At 43.1% G+C, this 15,364-nt stretch overlaps 2 protein-coding genes across 10 annotated transcripts in view; one reads left to right on the top strand and one right to left on the bottom strand.

Moving 5' to 3' along the window:
• Positions 1 to 9,528, top strand: part of LOC128702916 (uncharacterized) — a 21,199-nt gene extending 11,671 nt beyond the window's left edge. For 2 of the 3 annotated variants that reach the window (XM_070102570.1, XM_070102571.1), the window contains exons 5-8: positions 758 to 1,333; positions 6,313 to 6,432; positions 6,855 to 7,019; positions 7,357 to 9,528. In XM_070102570.1, coding sequence (XP_069958671.1) covers positions 758 to 1,333; positions 6,313 to 6,432; positions 6,855 to 7,019; positions 7,357 to 7,464 — 969 coding nt within the window. In that variant the 3' untranslated portion in view covers positions 7,465 to 9,528. The remainder of the gene's footprint in view (positions 1 to 757; positions 1,334 to 6,312; positions 6,433 to 6,854; positions 7,020 to 7,356) is intronic. The other variant, XM_070102573.1, reaches the window with a different exon arrangement.
• A 944-nt stretch (positions 9,529 to 10,472) lies between these two features.
• LOC128702924 (sialin-like) overlaps positions 10,473 to 15,364 on the bottom strand; it is a 55,613-nt gene continuing 50,721 nt past the window's right edge. For 6 of the 7 annotated variants that reach the window (XM_070102563.1, XM_070102568.1, XM_070102566.1 and 3 more), the window contains 3 exons: positions 12,969 to 13,124; positions 12,073 to 12,158; positions 10,473 to 11,346 (listed from right to left, as the gene is read on the bottom strand). In XM_070102563.1, the coding sequence (XP_069958664.1) occupies positions 11,146 to 11,346; positions 12,073 to 12,158; positions 12,969 to 13,124 (443 nt within the window). In that variant the 3' untranslated portion in view covers positions 10,473 to 11,145. The remainder of the gene's footprint in view (positions 11,347 to 12,072; positions 12,159 to 12,968; positions 13,125 to 15,364) is intronic. The other variant, XM_070102569.1, reaches the window with a different exon arrangement.

Here is a 15,364-nt window from a genome sequence, read left to right as displayed (position 1 = left end):
ATAGTAGTATGTCACTGATGTCAGCTATGGTCTGTATACCTTGTACATGTACTTGTAGTAAATAAAGATATTATTATTATTATTATTATTATTATTATTATTATTATTATTATTATTATTATTATTATTATTATTATTATATTGTACATGTGTCTAATCCTTCATCAGTGGAAAGTATAGTCATATAACACAAGCCTTCACATACCTTCATTTCTCCTGTTTTTACTTCGTCATGGACTGTAGGCACAATGCTCCAGCTGTCCTCAACCCTCTCACTGAACACTCCACCAAGCAGTTCCTAGTGCTCCTTTATGGGGGATGTTATTATATAAATGAACCATACCACAGGTGGGGTTAGAACCCGCAATCAGAGAGTCACAAAACTCCAGACCGACGCGTTAGCCACCCGTTCGCTTGCAATCGTATCATTATGATTTCGTGAGTCACGATTACATAAATGGTTTTGGAAAACTGGAAGGTTGATGTGTGAGAAATCAGGGAACGAGGTTGATACTGGAACCCATGACGAGTGAGCCCTAAAACTCACAGACCAGTGCGCTTACCACAAGTTCCATGATTTATTTCCACTCATATTATCATGATTTCGTGAGTCATGATGACTGAGACAATCAGATTTGATCCAAACCAGATTGGATCAGATCTGGTTGTCTCCTATTCCTCGGAAGCTGTGTGACCTGCTACTGACTTGCCGCTTCCCCGTGAATATATATCACAATCTGAATCTGTATCTTTGCAGAAGGTAGATACTTTGATTCCCTACGAGGCTGGTGAGGCCCCGGGAAAGGAGAATCAGATCGGCTGGTACCTGCGCCATCAGGGGATGTTGCTGCTGGCGATCATGGCGCTGTTGAACATGTCAGGAATTCTGATCATGCTGCAGTCCAAGGTGATGAAAAATCCCGTCAGTGTAGTCTTTTTAATTAATGCTGTCTTCAACGCCAGCATCAAATCCTTGATGCTGAGTTTTCCTCTGCTCCACGCCACGGGGCTCTGCTACTCCCTGTCTGCGCTATACGTGCGTATCAACGCCTGGCTGCGGTGTCTGTCCTTCAAGCACTCGTTAAAAGCCCTTCACAACATTCCTGCTCACCTTCATCGTTGTGACCCCTTCAACGTCCCTACCAATGTTCAACGCTGTGACCACTTCAACGTCCCCACCAATGTTCAACGTTGTGACCCCTTTAACATCCCTACCAATGTTCAACGCTGTGACCCGTTTAGTGTCCCTATCAATGTTCAACGTTATGACCCTTGCAGTGTGCCTACCAATGTTCAACGCTGTAAACCCTTCATCGTCGTCTCCCGCATCAAGGTTTGTAATGTTGTTGTTGTTGTTGTTGTTGTTGTTGTTGTTGTTGTTGTTGTTGTTGTGTGTGTGTGTGTGTGTGTGTGTGTGTGTGTGTGTGTGTGTGTGTGTGTGTGTGTGTGTGTGTGTGTGTGTGTGTGTGTGTGTGTGTGTGCGTGTACTCACCTAGTAGTGGTTGCAGGGGGGTCGACTCACAGCTCCTGGCCCTGCCTCTTCACTGGTCGCTACTAGGTTGGTGTCCCTGCTCCATGAGCTTTATCATACCTTTTCTTAAAGCTATGTATTGATCCTGCCTCCACAAACATCACTCTCCAGACTATTCCTGACAACTCTGTGTGTGTGTGTGTGTGTATGTGTGTGTGTGTGTCTACTCCGATATGTTTACAATGGTTGATTCATAGCTCCCGTCCCCCTCCTCTTTAATTATATTCACTGGAATGCGCTAAATCAGCATGGGTGACGCAGCGCCTGGGACATGATGGATACTCAGGTTTCATGCAAGGAATAGGAGTGCAGTTCTAATTCCTTGGAACAGGAGCCCTTTTGAAACATCGTATGAATTAGAGAAAATTCCTCAAACAGGATGTCCTAAAAATCTTTTTGGCCACAGAAAATATTAATTAAATAAATTTTTTACCAAAATTTATATAATATGAACCAAATTGTCACAAAATCTGTAGAAGAAACTAAAAAAAATCAAGTTTGAAAAGTCTTTAATTTTTTTAAGTCTCTATAAGAACAAGAAAAAAATATACGAATTAAAATTTTGAGATTTCCTAAATAAATCTTTCTCCTGACCCTCGTGTGACGTCATCAAAACACACACACACACAACGTCACATAGGCAGAACATAAGCAAGTCGACGAAGATTGGGGAGGAGAGACGAAAAGCAGGGAAGGAGAGACGGGAGGAAGAGAAGGAGAGACCAATAGTCTGGTGGAGGAGCTAGAGACGTGTCGACAGATACAAGGTGTCCTGGGCAGCCTGTGTGAGGCGGTGTCGTCAGTCATGACACCTTCACTCTTAGTGGTTACCCCTACCATCTTCCTCCAGTCCTGCTATATGTTGTACCATGTGAGTCACTGTATGTCTCTACCCTGTGTTGTACCACACTGTGTTGTACCACACTGTGTTGTATCATACTGTGTTGTACCACACTGTGTTGTACCACACTGTGTTGTACCACACTGTGTTGTACCACACTGTGTTGTACCACACTGTGTTGTATCACACTGTGTTGTACCACACTGTGTTGTACCACACTGTGTTGTACCACACTGTGTTGTATCACACTGTGTTGTACCACACTGTGTTGTACCACACTGTGTTGTACCACACTGTGTTGTATCACACTGTGTTGTATCACACTGTGTTGTACCACACTGTGTTGTACCACACTGTGTTGTATCACACTGTGTTGTACCACACTGTGTTGTACCACACTGTGTTGTACCACACTGTGTTGTATCACACTGTGTTGTACCACTGTATGTTGTACCACTGTGTGTAGTACCACCGTGTGTTGTACCATGTGAGTCACTGTATGTCTCTACCCTGTGTTGTACCACACTGTGTTGTACCACACTGTGTTGTATCACACTGTGTTGTATCACACTGTGTTGTATCACACTGTGTTGTACCACACTGTGTTGTACCACACTGTGTTGTACCACACTGTGTTGTATCACACTGTGTTGCATCACACTGTGTTGTACCACACTGTGTTGTATCACACTGTGTTGCATCACACTGTGTTGTACCACACTGTGTTGTATCACACTGTGTTGTACCACACTGTGTTGTACCACACTGTGTTGTACCACACTGTGTTGTATCACACTGTGTTGTACCACACTGTGTTGTATCACACTGTGTTGTACCACACTGTGTTGTATCACACTGTGTTGTATCACACTGTGTTGTACCACACTGTGTTGTATCACACTGTGTTGTACCACACTGTGTTGTACTACACTGTGTTGTATCACACTGTGTTGTACCACACTGTGTTGTATCACACTGTGTTGCATCACACTGTGTTGTACCACACTGTGTTGTACCACACTGTGTTGTATCACACTGTGTTGTATCACACTGTGTTGTATCACACTGTGTTGTACCACACTGTGTTGTACCACACTGTGTTGTACCACACTGTGTTGTATCACACTGTGTTGTATCACACTGTGTTGTATCACACTGTGTTGTACCACACTGTGTTGTATCACACTGTGTTGTATTACACTGTGTTGTATCACACTGTGTTGTACCACACTGTGTTGTATCACACTGTGTTGTATCACACTGTGTTGTACCACACTGTGTTGTACCACACTGTGTTGTACCACACTGTGTTGTATCACACTGTGTTGTATCACACTGTTGTACCACACTGTGTTGTACCACACTGTGTTGCATCACACTGTGTTGTATCACACTGTGTTGTACCACACTGTGTTGTATCACACTGTGTTGTACCACACTGTGTTGTATCACACTGTGTTGTACCACACTGTGTTGTACCACACTGTGTTGTACCACACTGTGTTGTACCACACTGTGTTGTATCACACTGTGTTGTACCACACTGTGTTGTATCACACTGTGTTGCATCACACTGTGTTGCATCACACTGTGTTGTACCACACTGTGTTGTATCACACTGTGTTGTACCACACTGTGTTGTATCACACTGTGTTGTACCACACTGTGTTGTATCACACTGTGTTGTACCACACTGTGTTGCATCACACTGTGTTGTACCACACTGTGTTGTATCACACTGTGTTGTACCACACTGTGTTGTATCACACTGTGTTGTACCACACTGTGTTGTACCACACTGTGTTGTACCACACTGTGTTGTACCACACTGTGTTGTACCACACTGTGTTGTACCACACTGTGTTGTATCACACTGTGTTGCATCACACTGTGTTGCATCACACTGTGTTGTACCACACTGTGTTGTACCACACTGTGTTGCATCACACTGTGTTGTATCACACTGTGTTGTATCACACTGTGTTGTACTACACTGTGTTGTACCACACTGTGTTGTATCACACTGTGTTGTATTACACTGTGTTGTACCACACTGTGTTGTACCACACTGTGTTGTATTACACTGTGTTGTACCACACTGTGTTGTACCACACTGTGTTGTACCACACTGTGTTGTACCACACTGTGTTGTATCACACTGTGTTGTATTACACTGTGTTGTACCACACTGTGTTGTACCACACTGTGTTGTATTACACTGTGTTGTACCACACTGTGTTGTACCACACTGTGTTGTACCACACTGTGTTGTATCACACTGTGTTGTATTACACTGTGTTGTACCACACTGTGTTGTACCACACTGTGTTGTACCACACTGTGTTGTACCACACTGTGTTGTACCACACTGTGTTGTATCACACTGTGTTGTACCACACTGTGTTGTACCACACTGTGTTGTACCACACTGTGTTGTACCACACTGTGTTGTACCACACTGTGTTGTACCACACTGTGTTGTATCACACTGTGTTGTATTACACTGTGTTGTACCACACTGTGTTGTACCACACTGTGTTGTACCACACTGTGTTGTACCATACTGTGTTGTACCACACTGTGTTGTATCACACTGTGTTGTACCACACTGTGTTGTACCACACTGTGTTGTATTACACTGTGTTGTACCACACTGTGTTGCATCACACTGTGTTGTATCACACTGTGTTGTACCACACTGTGTTGTACCACACTGTGTTGTATCACACTGTGTTGTATCACACTGTGTTGTACCACACTGTGTTGTACCACACTGTGTTGTATCACACTGTGTTGTATCACACTGTGTTGTATCATACTGTATCATATACAACACCGTGTGTTGTACCACGTGAGTCACTGGACGTCTCTACCGTGTGTTGTACCACCGTGTGTTGTACCACCCTGTGTTGTTCCATCACGTGTTGTACAACACACGTGAGTCACTGGACGTCTCTACCGTGTGTTGTACCACCGTGTGTTGTACCACCCTGTGTTGTTCCATCACGTGTTGTACAACACACGTGAGTCACTGGACGTCTCTACCGTGTGTTGTACCACCGTGTGTTGTACCACCCTGTGTTGTTCCATCACGTGTTGTACAACACACGTGAGTCACTGGACGTCTCTACCGTGTGTTGTACCACCGTGTGTTGTACCACCCTGTGTTGTTCCATCACGTGTTGTACAACACACGTGAGTCACTGGACGTCTCTACCGTGTGTTGTACCACCGTGTGTTGTACCACCCTGTGTTGTTCCATCACGTGTTGTACTACCATGTGCGTCAGTGTATATCTCCACCCAGTGTTGTACCACTGTGGCATGCTAAAAGTTTGTTACATTACATTCTTTGTATGTCACACACCCACACAGGCATGTCCTCTCGACCAGTGAATCAGGTGTTAAGAGTATAACGAGTAGGGCCTCGTTATACTAGCACCTTGGCTCAACTAGCCAGTGACAAGGAAGCCCGCCAGAGTTGTGAAGCGATGTGGTACACTCGTGAATCAACACTGGCAGACTTACCTCCAAGTCTGGTCGAAGATTGTCCTTACCGTGTATTTGCATGCATTACCTTATTATACATATCCTCTGTAAATATTGTACATACTATTGCCTGCTCTTTGGTGAAGTGAATGTAAGTATTTACTCTGCTGCCTTTTCGCTAGTTCCTATGTGGTTATCGTGTTTTGTACCACCATGTTTTGTACCACCATGTGAGTCAGTGGGAATGAAACAGAATTGCAGAATTTTAAAATGAGAACTCTTTAAAACAAGAGAATACTGCCAGGAGGAAAATTGGTTCAGTTCTTAACAATTTCATCGAAATTACAAATTTACACCTAAATAGTCCCCTCCCACACACTTCTTTCTCAAGTTAAAATGTTGATACTGTGTGTGTTGCAACAATGATCAATAATGCAATGTGCCTCGATCAGGTTTACCCCGAGGAGGACGAAGTCGACGTGCTACAGGTCGCCAACCTCCTCCTGTTCTCCCTGGGTCTCCTTCTGGCTGTCTATCTCCTCTCTGCTGCTGTCGACTATCTCCGAGTGCAGGTAAATAAGTCTTCACTGATTTCTGGTACCAACATCTTACACTGTAAGGAACCACATATTGATAAGGATCACATACACATACCAATAGGGACCACATAAGCGCACCAGTAAGGACCTAGACACATACACTAACATTATTATTATTATTATTATTATAATCAAGGGGAAGCGCTAAACCCGGAGGATTATACAGCGCCTGGGGGGATGTGGAAGGCATTCGGGCTTAATTCGGGGAACTGGAGCACAGATCAAATTCCCTAAATCAAGAGCCCCTCACCAACATCAAGGAACCTTCCTTGAGGGGACATACACTAACAGGACCACATAAACACATCCCATCCACTAGAATATCGTCCCTCTCACTAGACCATAACTCTGCCGTGCATCTAACCTCCCTTTCTGTTCACTCTGGTTCCGAGCAGCACGAGAGGACAAGTGAACTCGTACACAGGTTCCGTACTGACTCTGGTAAGGTATGCACAGCATGGCTGTCCTCCGTACAGCTGTTCTCGCTCCAGTTGCTACATTCCTCACCCCAGTTCAGAGTTGCTGGATTCTTCTCTATCGACAGGAGTTTCTTGTTAGCGGTGAGTCCCGAAGTGACGTCGTCCTGCGATGTACAGGTTCCTCGGTCACAAATTTCTTTCTCCTATGTGCAAGTTATTTGTGTATTATTCCAGTCACGGTGCTGTGCCTTTGTGTTCTTTTTAGTAAGTTTACTTAGGCACAAGTACACATAATTACAGTTATCATACATAATGTAAATTACCCATGAAAATTCAAAAACGTAAAAGTGACTTATTTCCAATGGGGCTTTGATATTATTGCCTCTTTTTCTGTTGCTCCAAGTCCCGTTTCTCTCCCCCCGCTCCGTCTCCTCCATCTCTCCTCAGCAGTAACTATTTTCAACTTATGTTCTTGCAGATGATAGGTAACTTAGCAACCTACCTGGTGATCCTGCTCCAGTTTAGAGACACCAACAGTGCTAACTGCAGTACCGCAACGAAGGATGCCAACCGTACCATCGTCTAGAAAACACCTGCTGGAAGATTGAAGCACCAGTTCTAGTTATTAGCACCATCTACGGCACCACCTGGGGCATCATCTACAGCACCACCCGGGGGCACCATCTGCGGCACCACCTGGAATAACAACAGCACTCTAAGCTCACATTTTCCCAAGTTGCTTGTAGCTGGATGTATCATGCGCTGTTTCAACATTGTGTCTCATCATTGCTTCTCACTCGGTAGTTTCTTCACAGCTGAGACGAGGACACACGGAGCACAACAATTATCTACTGAGACAACGTTTCGCTCTTTAATACAGCTTTATCAAGTCATTCACAAGATACAAAATATACGTAAACGTGCTGACTAGGAGCCATGAGACATTTTGATATAATTAGGAAGTGTAACTGCTGCGTGGTTCCATATAAAGATCGCGGTCAGCAGGATTCGAATCCACGTTCGGCGAGGCTAGTAGTGTACCCACAGTCGAAGCTGAGCCGTCCAGTTTAATGGTAAATGCTCTGATAGATAGTGAGAAGCTCCTTCTATCTCAGCTGCATAATAATGTTGAGACTGGTCTCCTGCGTTCGCTGCTTTACAATACACTTGCCTTGGAAGCCGCGCAACGGGTGAGGGTTGCACCCATGGCAAGTGAGTGGTATGACTCCAGGCCAGTCCGTTAACCACTAGCTGGCTCTAATAAGATTCGTCCAACTAGGTACTAGCCTTTCAGCACGAAGAGAGGACACTAGGCTGTAAGCTCAGCACTGACAGCTTCTCGGCACTGTGCTGTGTTAAGGGTGTTGGTTCTCACGGATTGGAACAGTCACAGGCAAATCAGTAGAACCTCGTGATATAAAGGCATTGGTGATGATTATGATGTTGATGATGATGTTGATGATGATGATGATAATGATGATGATGAGGAGGAAGAGGCCACAAAAGCTGTCAGTTGTACGAGATGCGATTGATGCTCTCATCAAGTACACTGACCTCGATTAGGTAAGATTTGTCAGGAAATGGGACATGTGTTTCCTGACGCGGGTCTTAGTCATATGATGACCCACAGCTGGAGCTTTTGGTCATCTGACCGAGGCCTTCCACTGGCTTACCCCTCCACCGCTTTAAAAATCAGGGTTATAATCAATTCCACTGACCTCGCTGACACCAGTGAAGGCCACATTATCCACACTTATGAATTCTCAGAGAAAGTATGTTCAGGAAGCTGGAGACGATCCTTGAACCTGTTCCTCTCAGCATTTTCTCAACATTTGCGTCTGCTCAGCCATCCACATCTCTCAACTGTCTGCATCTTCCCAGCCTTCTACGTCTCAGCAATTAACATTTTTTTTCACCAGTAAAGCCTTACAGCTCCTCTGACTCAGAATAAACATTAAGTCACCATTATTGATCACAGCAGTTTACACTTCATCTCCACCACGAAAGAGTACGAAAAATTACTGTAAATTACATAGAGTACTATAAAATTAGTATACAGTACAATACTGTAGCACTACAGGTTACAGTACCCGTGTTCTTAGTGTTTGTTATCTACTGCAACAACGGACTAAGTCCGCAGTCCGCAGATTAAGTCCACAGCGGACTAAGTCCGCTGTTGCAGAAGACAACCGGATATTCATGAAACATTAATTTCACAACTCGGGAGTTGCTGACAGTTGGTAATATCGTTCCCTGTGAAAAAATAGTGAAATTCCAAGTGCTTTCGTGATTTCTCACATTATCAAGGACTTGTAAAAATAAAAGATCAACAGAAAGGCATATAAAGACGAGATAACACATCGCAGTCAACTTACAACACCTGACCTTTTCATGATGATGTAGGTAGGTAGTCATGAACCTGTCCTAAACCAACACGAATAATACAGTGCCTGAGATTATAGTAGCTCCATTTCCTCGGATCAAAGCGCCCTTCGTAGCCCTCAAGATATTTCTTCTAGGTGGTACGTAACACAACTCTTGCGTAAACAAAGTAATAACATCATGCGAAATACTTTCATTCCTGGATTAAAAATTCTTCGGTATCAACTATGATCATATTCCAGTAATATAATATATTATATATTTCTAATGTATGCTTTGTGGAACCTAATCTATGTATTAATAATTTATTACAAGTGATGGCTGGCTGGTTAAATGGGTTTAAAACCTATCTACTACACGAGGGTCATTAAGAGTGCTTAACACTTATTTACTCTCAAAACATAATCACTGAGAGATATACACTTATCGGTGTATATATCTTTTTTTTATATAGGTGAGTTACAGGTCCCCTGACCTCACCTGGGGGACATCAGCTACCTTGCTGGGGAGAATGTCAGAATGAATCTGGGGATATACAAAGCCAGTTATTGGGTATATACAAAGCCAGTTACTGGGAATATATAAAGCCAGTTATTGGGGATATACAAAGCCAGTTATTGGGTATATTCAAAGCCAGTTACTGGGGATATACAAAGCCAGTTATTGGGTATATACAAAGCCAGTTATTGGGGATATACAAAGCCAGTTATTGGGTATATACAAAGCCAGTTATTGGGGATATACAAAGCCAGTTATTGGGTATATACAAAGCCAGTTATTGGGGATATACAAAGCCAGTTATTGGGTATATACAAAGCCAGTTACTGAGAATATACAAAGCCAGTTACTGGGGATATATAAGCCAGTTACTGGGGATATACAAAGCCAGTTACTGAGAATATACAAAGCCAGTTATTGGGAATATACAAAGCCAGTTATTGGGTATATACAAAGCCAGTTACTGGAAATATACAAAGCCAGTTATTGGGTACATACAAAGCCAGTTATTGGGGATATACAAAGCCAGTTATTGGGGATATACAAAGCCAGTTATTGGGTATATACAAAGCCAGTTACTGGGAATATACAAAGCCAGTTATTGGGGATATACAAAACCAGTTACTGGGAATATACAAAGCCAGTTATTGGGGATATACAAAGCCAGTTATTGGGGATATACAAAGCCAGTTACTTGCTAAAGGAAAGACTTACTTAACAGAATAAGTTTTAATTATCCCAATAAAATTCAACAAAAACGTGTCTACAGTGCGCCATAATGATGATCAGACATGACTTATGAAATCTCAATAACACGATTACAAACAAACCACAGAACGGACAGGGTTGAAACCCGCGGCAGGTTCGATTTCCCGTCCGTTCTGTGATTTTTCTGTGACTTGTTGTCATGTCTTCGAACACAATCATCTCCCAAAGTGGTCTTTGTACAATTTTCAACAATTTCGACTATTTTTCACCGACAGCCATACTGTCTACACTCCAGCTGACATGATTCATGGCTCGGGGGTTCACTTGCTCAAGGAGAAGTGTGGAGTGAGGCATGGCTAAGGAATGTTTGCTGTGTGAAAGGGATAACGTATGCTGTGGCTAATGTCTGCCTGTCTCCCACTACGAATTTCGGGCATATTGCTCATGTAAGTAATGCTTTATTTTGCTTCCCTCCGACGGTCTCCGCTCTATTTTGATTTGAGGAAGTTAGTCTCCTCTTCTGATGGTTTCTATCCATCGTCTTCCTGTTTTGTCTTCAGGAAGTTGGCCGTTTCTTCTTTTGGTCTCCATCTATCATCTTCCTTCTTTGTCTTCGGGAAGTTGATCTCCTCTTCCTACGGTTTAAATCTATCTCCTTTAGGAAATTGGTCTCCTTTTCCTACGGTCTCTGTTCCTCAGTCTCCTCTTTTGTCTTCAGAAACTTGGTCTCCTCTCTCGACGGTCTCTGACCCTCAACCTCCTCGTCCTCCTGGTAGTTCCAAGGTTGGATCTTCGTGGTGCCGAAGACCACAAACACCATCCAGGAGGTGATATACATGACAGCCGTCAGCCAGAATACAGACTGCCACTCCTTCAGACTCTGACGAAGGTAAATAAGTTAAGTAAGTTTATTTAGGCACAGGTACACATAAGTATAATTATCAAACATAGTATACATTACCCAGCATAATCCAAACAACTCAAGGTGACTTATTTTCATACATAAGGGTTTGGTGATGGCTAATAAATGTTCATGATGGTGTATATAAATACGTCTCAGTAACAACGATTGTTATAATGTAAATACGATGTGCATGGTGCCATGGAGGACATAAATAAAGTGTATATGAAACTATGACTGAGGTAAATAAAAATACATATATAGAGGAATTGAGGTGTTTTGAAGTTCTGAAAGGGATAAATAAGACGTGCATGAATCTCTAAAAGGAAGTAAATAAGACGTGTATGAATCTCTAAAAGGAAGTAAATAAGACGTGTATGAATCTCTAAAAGGAAGTAAATAAGACGTGTATGAATCTCTAAAAGGAAGTAAATAAGACGTGTATGAATCTCTAAAAGGAAGTAAATAAGACGTGCATGAATCTCTAAAAGGAAGTAAATAAGACGTGTATGAATCTCTAAAAGGAAGTAAATAAGACGTGTATGAATCTCTAAAAGGAAGTAAATAAGACGTGTATGAATCTCTAAAAGGAAGTAAATAAGACGTGTATGAATCTCTAAAAGGAAGTAAATAAGACGTGTATGAAGGTCTATAAGAGGTCAACAAGACATGTATAAACCTCTAAAAGAGATAGAATCTACTCACTTGGTTGGGAGTCATGGCACCCACAATCACAGGTACACACATTGATACCATGTAAGCCAGGGTGTTGCTCAGACCCAGCAGAGTACCTGAAGGTATGATGAGCATTAGGAAATGGTATTGGTGATACCTGCAAGGTGTGGAAGGAGTGATAATACAATTACAAACAAACCACGGAACGAGTGTGGGTTAAACTTGCGGCAAGTGAATCGTAAAGCTCCAGACCAGTGCGTTAACTACTGGGCCAGCTGGCTACAATAAGATTCATGGGAAGGTTAGCATGGACCACCACTGTGACCAGGAGTGGATCTACTGAAACTAATGAAGCTTAAGCTTTAGGGCCCCTAACCCCGGAGGGGCCCAAGAAGCGACTTTAGTCCACATGGATTAAAAATTTTGGGGCTACGTGAAGGGGTTGCGAAGGGCCCCCCATAACAGTTCAGGCTTCATGGCCCCAAAAATGCAGGTCCCCCACTGACTGTGACCACAAATGCAAGTGTTTACAGATGACTCTTATCATAGCTAGCTGGCCTAATGAGTCACCCACTGACCCGCAGTGTTACGGCTCACTCGCCGTGAGTTCGAACCCTATCCGTCCCGTGGCTTGCCTTAAGAGACACTTATGTACAGATCAGGACACTGATTACAGGCAACGTTTCGCCACCAATGGCTTCTTCAATCCTCGGGGCGAAACGTTTCCTCTCATAAATGTTCTGACCTGTACAAAATTTTTCCCTACACGTTCAACAAAATTTGACAACAAAAGTCAAAACAAGACAACGGTGCAAAACGTCGTCGGAGCGAAACGTAGCCAAGTTTCCATTCTAATTTGTGATTTAGTGGTGAATAAACACGTCAAACTTGTCTCTAGAGTTAAAAATTCAGCAGCAGGAACCCACCTGCAACATTGGGGGCAAGGTCGAGATGGTTAGCCAGGTGGCCCGAGCAGATGGCTCCACTGAAGGCAGTGCCAATGGGGAAGAGTGCCACTGCCAGCGTGGTGTTGCACCCCACGTAACCCACCACCACCAGCACCACACCAGGCACCACCAGCGCTGTACCACACACACCACAGTTAAGATAAACATCTTGGTAACGCATCCTGACGTCCTAAGATGTCAGCCCTGTTAATGAAGCTGACGGATGGTATTAACCTAATTAATTTACTGACTAACTGTCTACATATACACGCGAGGAAATGCTACCATATATTTATTAGAGAACATTACGGTCCTGGTACCTAGATCAAGGTCCCAGGACCGGAATGATCCATATAGTCCCAGGACCGGAATGGTCCATATAGTCCCAGACCATATGGACGCAAGGACGTAAGTGAGAACGTCCTTACTGAATGCACACAATGTAAATAATTTTTAAAGTGATACAGGGGTAAGCCAGTGGAAGGCCTCAGTCAGATGACCAAAAGCTCCAGTGGCAGGTCATTATATAATAATAATAATAATAATAATAATAATAATAATAATAATAATAATAATAATAATAATAATAATACAGACCATAGCTGACATCAATGACACACTGGTATATAGAAAGTCCCTTGTTATGCAGAACATTTCAAGCAAATTAGGCCAATTTTGTCGCCAGGATGCGACCCACACCAGTCCACTAACACCCAGGTATTTCTTTTACTGCTAGGTGAGCAGGAACGATCGTGTCTTCCGTGTTTAAGGATGCCCTGGTAGTTGCCCTGGCTGGGCGGACCGTTGTGTGAGTCAGTCCATGTCTCTACCTGTGTTTGCATGCATTCCACTGCAGTGGCGGACCTACATTTTTGGTACCCTGAAGTCTGAACTGTTGTGGGGGCCCATTCGCAACCCTTTCTCATACAGTTGACCCAAATTTTTAAGCAATGAGGAGTAAAGTGGCTTCTGGGGCCCCTCCGGGTTTAGGGGCCCTCAAGTTTAAGGTTCATTAGTCTCATAGATCCGTCCGTCCGTGTGTAATTTCAGTGTTTATACTCATCTATTCCTTTATTTCTTCGTAATGTAAAAATATGTCATACTTTTTTTTTTAATATTCCGACCGTCTACCACTGAGGCAGGAGGACTCGACAGAGAAGAAAACACTTTCACCATCATTCACGCCATCACTATCTTGCCAGAGGGGTGCTGATACTATAGTTCTAAACAGCAAATATCCCCATCCCTTCTTCAGAGTGCAGGCACTGTACGTTCCACCTCCAGGACTCAAGTCCGGCTAACTGGTTTCCCTGAATTCCTTCACAAATGTTACCTTACACTCCAACAGCACGTCGAATCATCAAAACCACTTGCCTCTACTCACTCACACAAGCCTGTTTAATACCTATTGTGCTGTATATATATATATATATATATATATATATATATATATATATATATATATATATATATATATATATATATATATATATATATATGCAAAACAACCACTTCCTTGTTTACCTGGAGTTACCTGGAGAGAGTTCCGGGGGTCAACGCCCCCGCGGCCCGGTCTGTGACCAGGCCTCCTGGTGGATCAGAGCCTGATCAACCAGGCTGTTACTGCTGGCTGCACACAAACCAACGTACGAGCCACAGCCCGGCTGATCAAGAACTGACTTTAGGTGCTTGTCCAGTGCCAGCTTGAAGACTGCCAGGGGTCTGTTGGTAATCCCCCTTATGTGTGCTGGGAGGCAGTTGAACAGTCTCGGGCCCCTGACATTTATTGTATGGTCACTTAACGTGCTATTGACACCCCTGCTTTTCATTGGGGGGATGGTGCATCGTCTGCCAAGTCTTTTGCTTTCGTAGTGAGTGATTTTCGTGTGCAAGTTCGGTACTAGTCCCTCTAGGATTTTCCAGGTGTATATAATCATGTATCTCTCCCTCCTGCGTTCCAGGGAATACAGGTTTAGGAACCTCAAGCACTCCCAGTAATTGAGGCGTTTTATCTCCGTTATGCGCGCCGTGAAAGTTCTCTGTACATTTTCTAGGTCGGCAATTTCACCTGCCTTGAAAGTTCCTGTTGATGATTTATTAAGTTTCTTATCTGAAGAACTCGTTAACTATGATTTACCATTGCCAGTTCCTACTATCATTAAACTTATTAAACTTTGCATTGTTGATGCAAAATTTGTATTTAATGATAAGTTTTACACTCAGAAGTTTGGTATGGCAATGGGAAATCCTCTTTCACCTGTTCTTAGTAACCTATACATGGAATTTTTTGAAACAAGGTTGCTTAACACAATCCTCCCTAATAGAGCTAAATGGTAATGCTATGCATAGTATAAGTGGCTTTGGCATGCTGCTCT

The sequence above is a fragment of the Cherax quadricarinatus genome, chromosome 82 (genome assembly GCF_038502225.1).
Source record: "Cherax quadricarinatus isolate ZL_2023a chromosome 82, ASM3850222v1, whole genome shotgun sequence".
NCBI lineage: Eukaryota > Metazoa > Arthropoda > Malacostraca > Decapoda > Parastacidae > Cherax > Cherax quadricarinatus.
The sequence above is the reverse complement of the archived record's forward strand: the minus strand, read 5'-3'. Positions and strand labels throughout refer to the sequence as shown.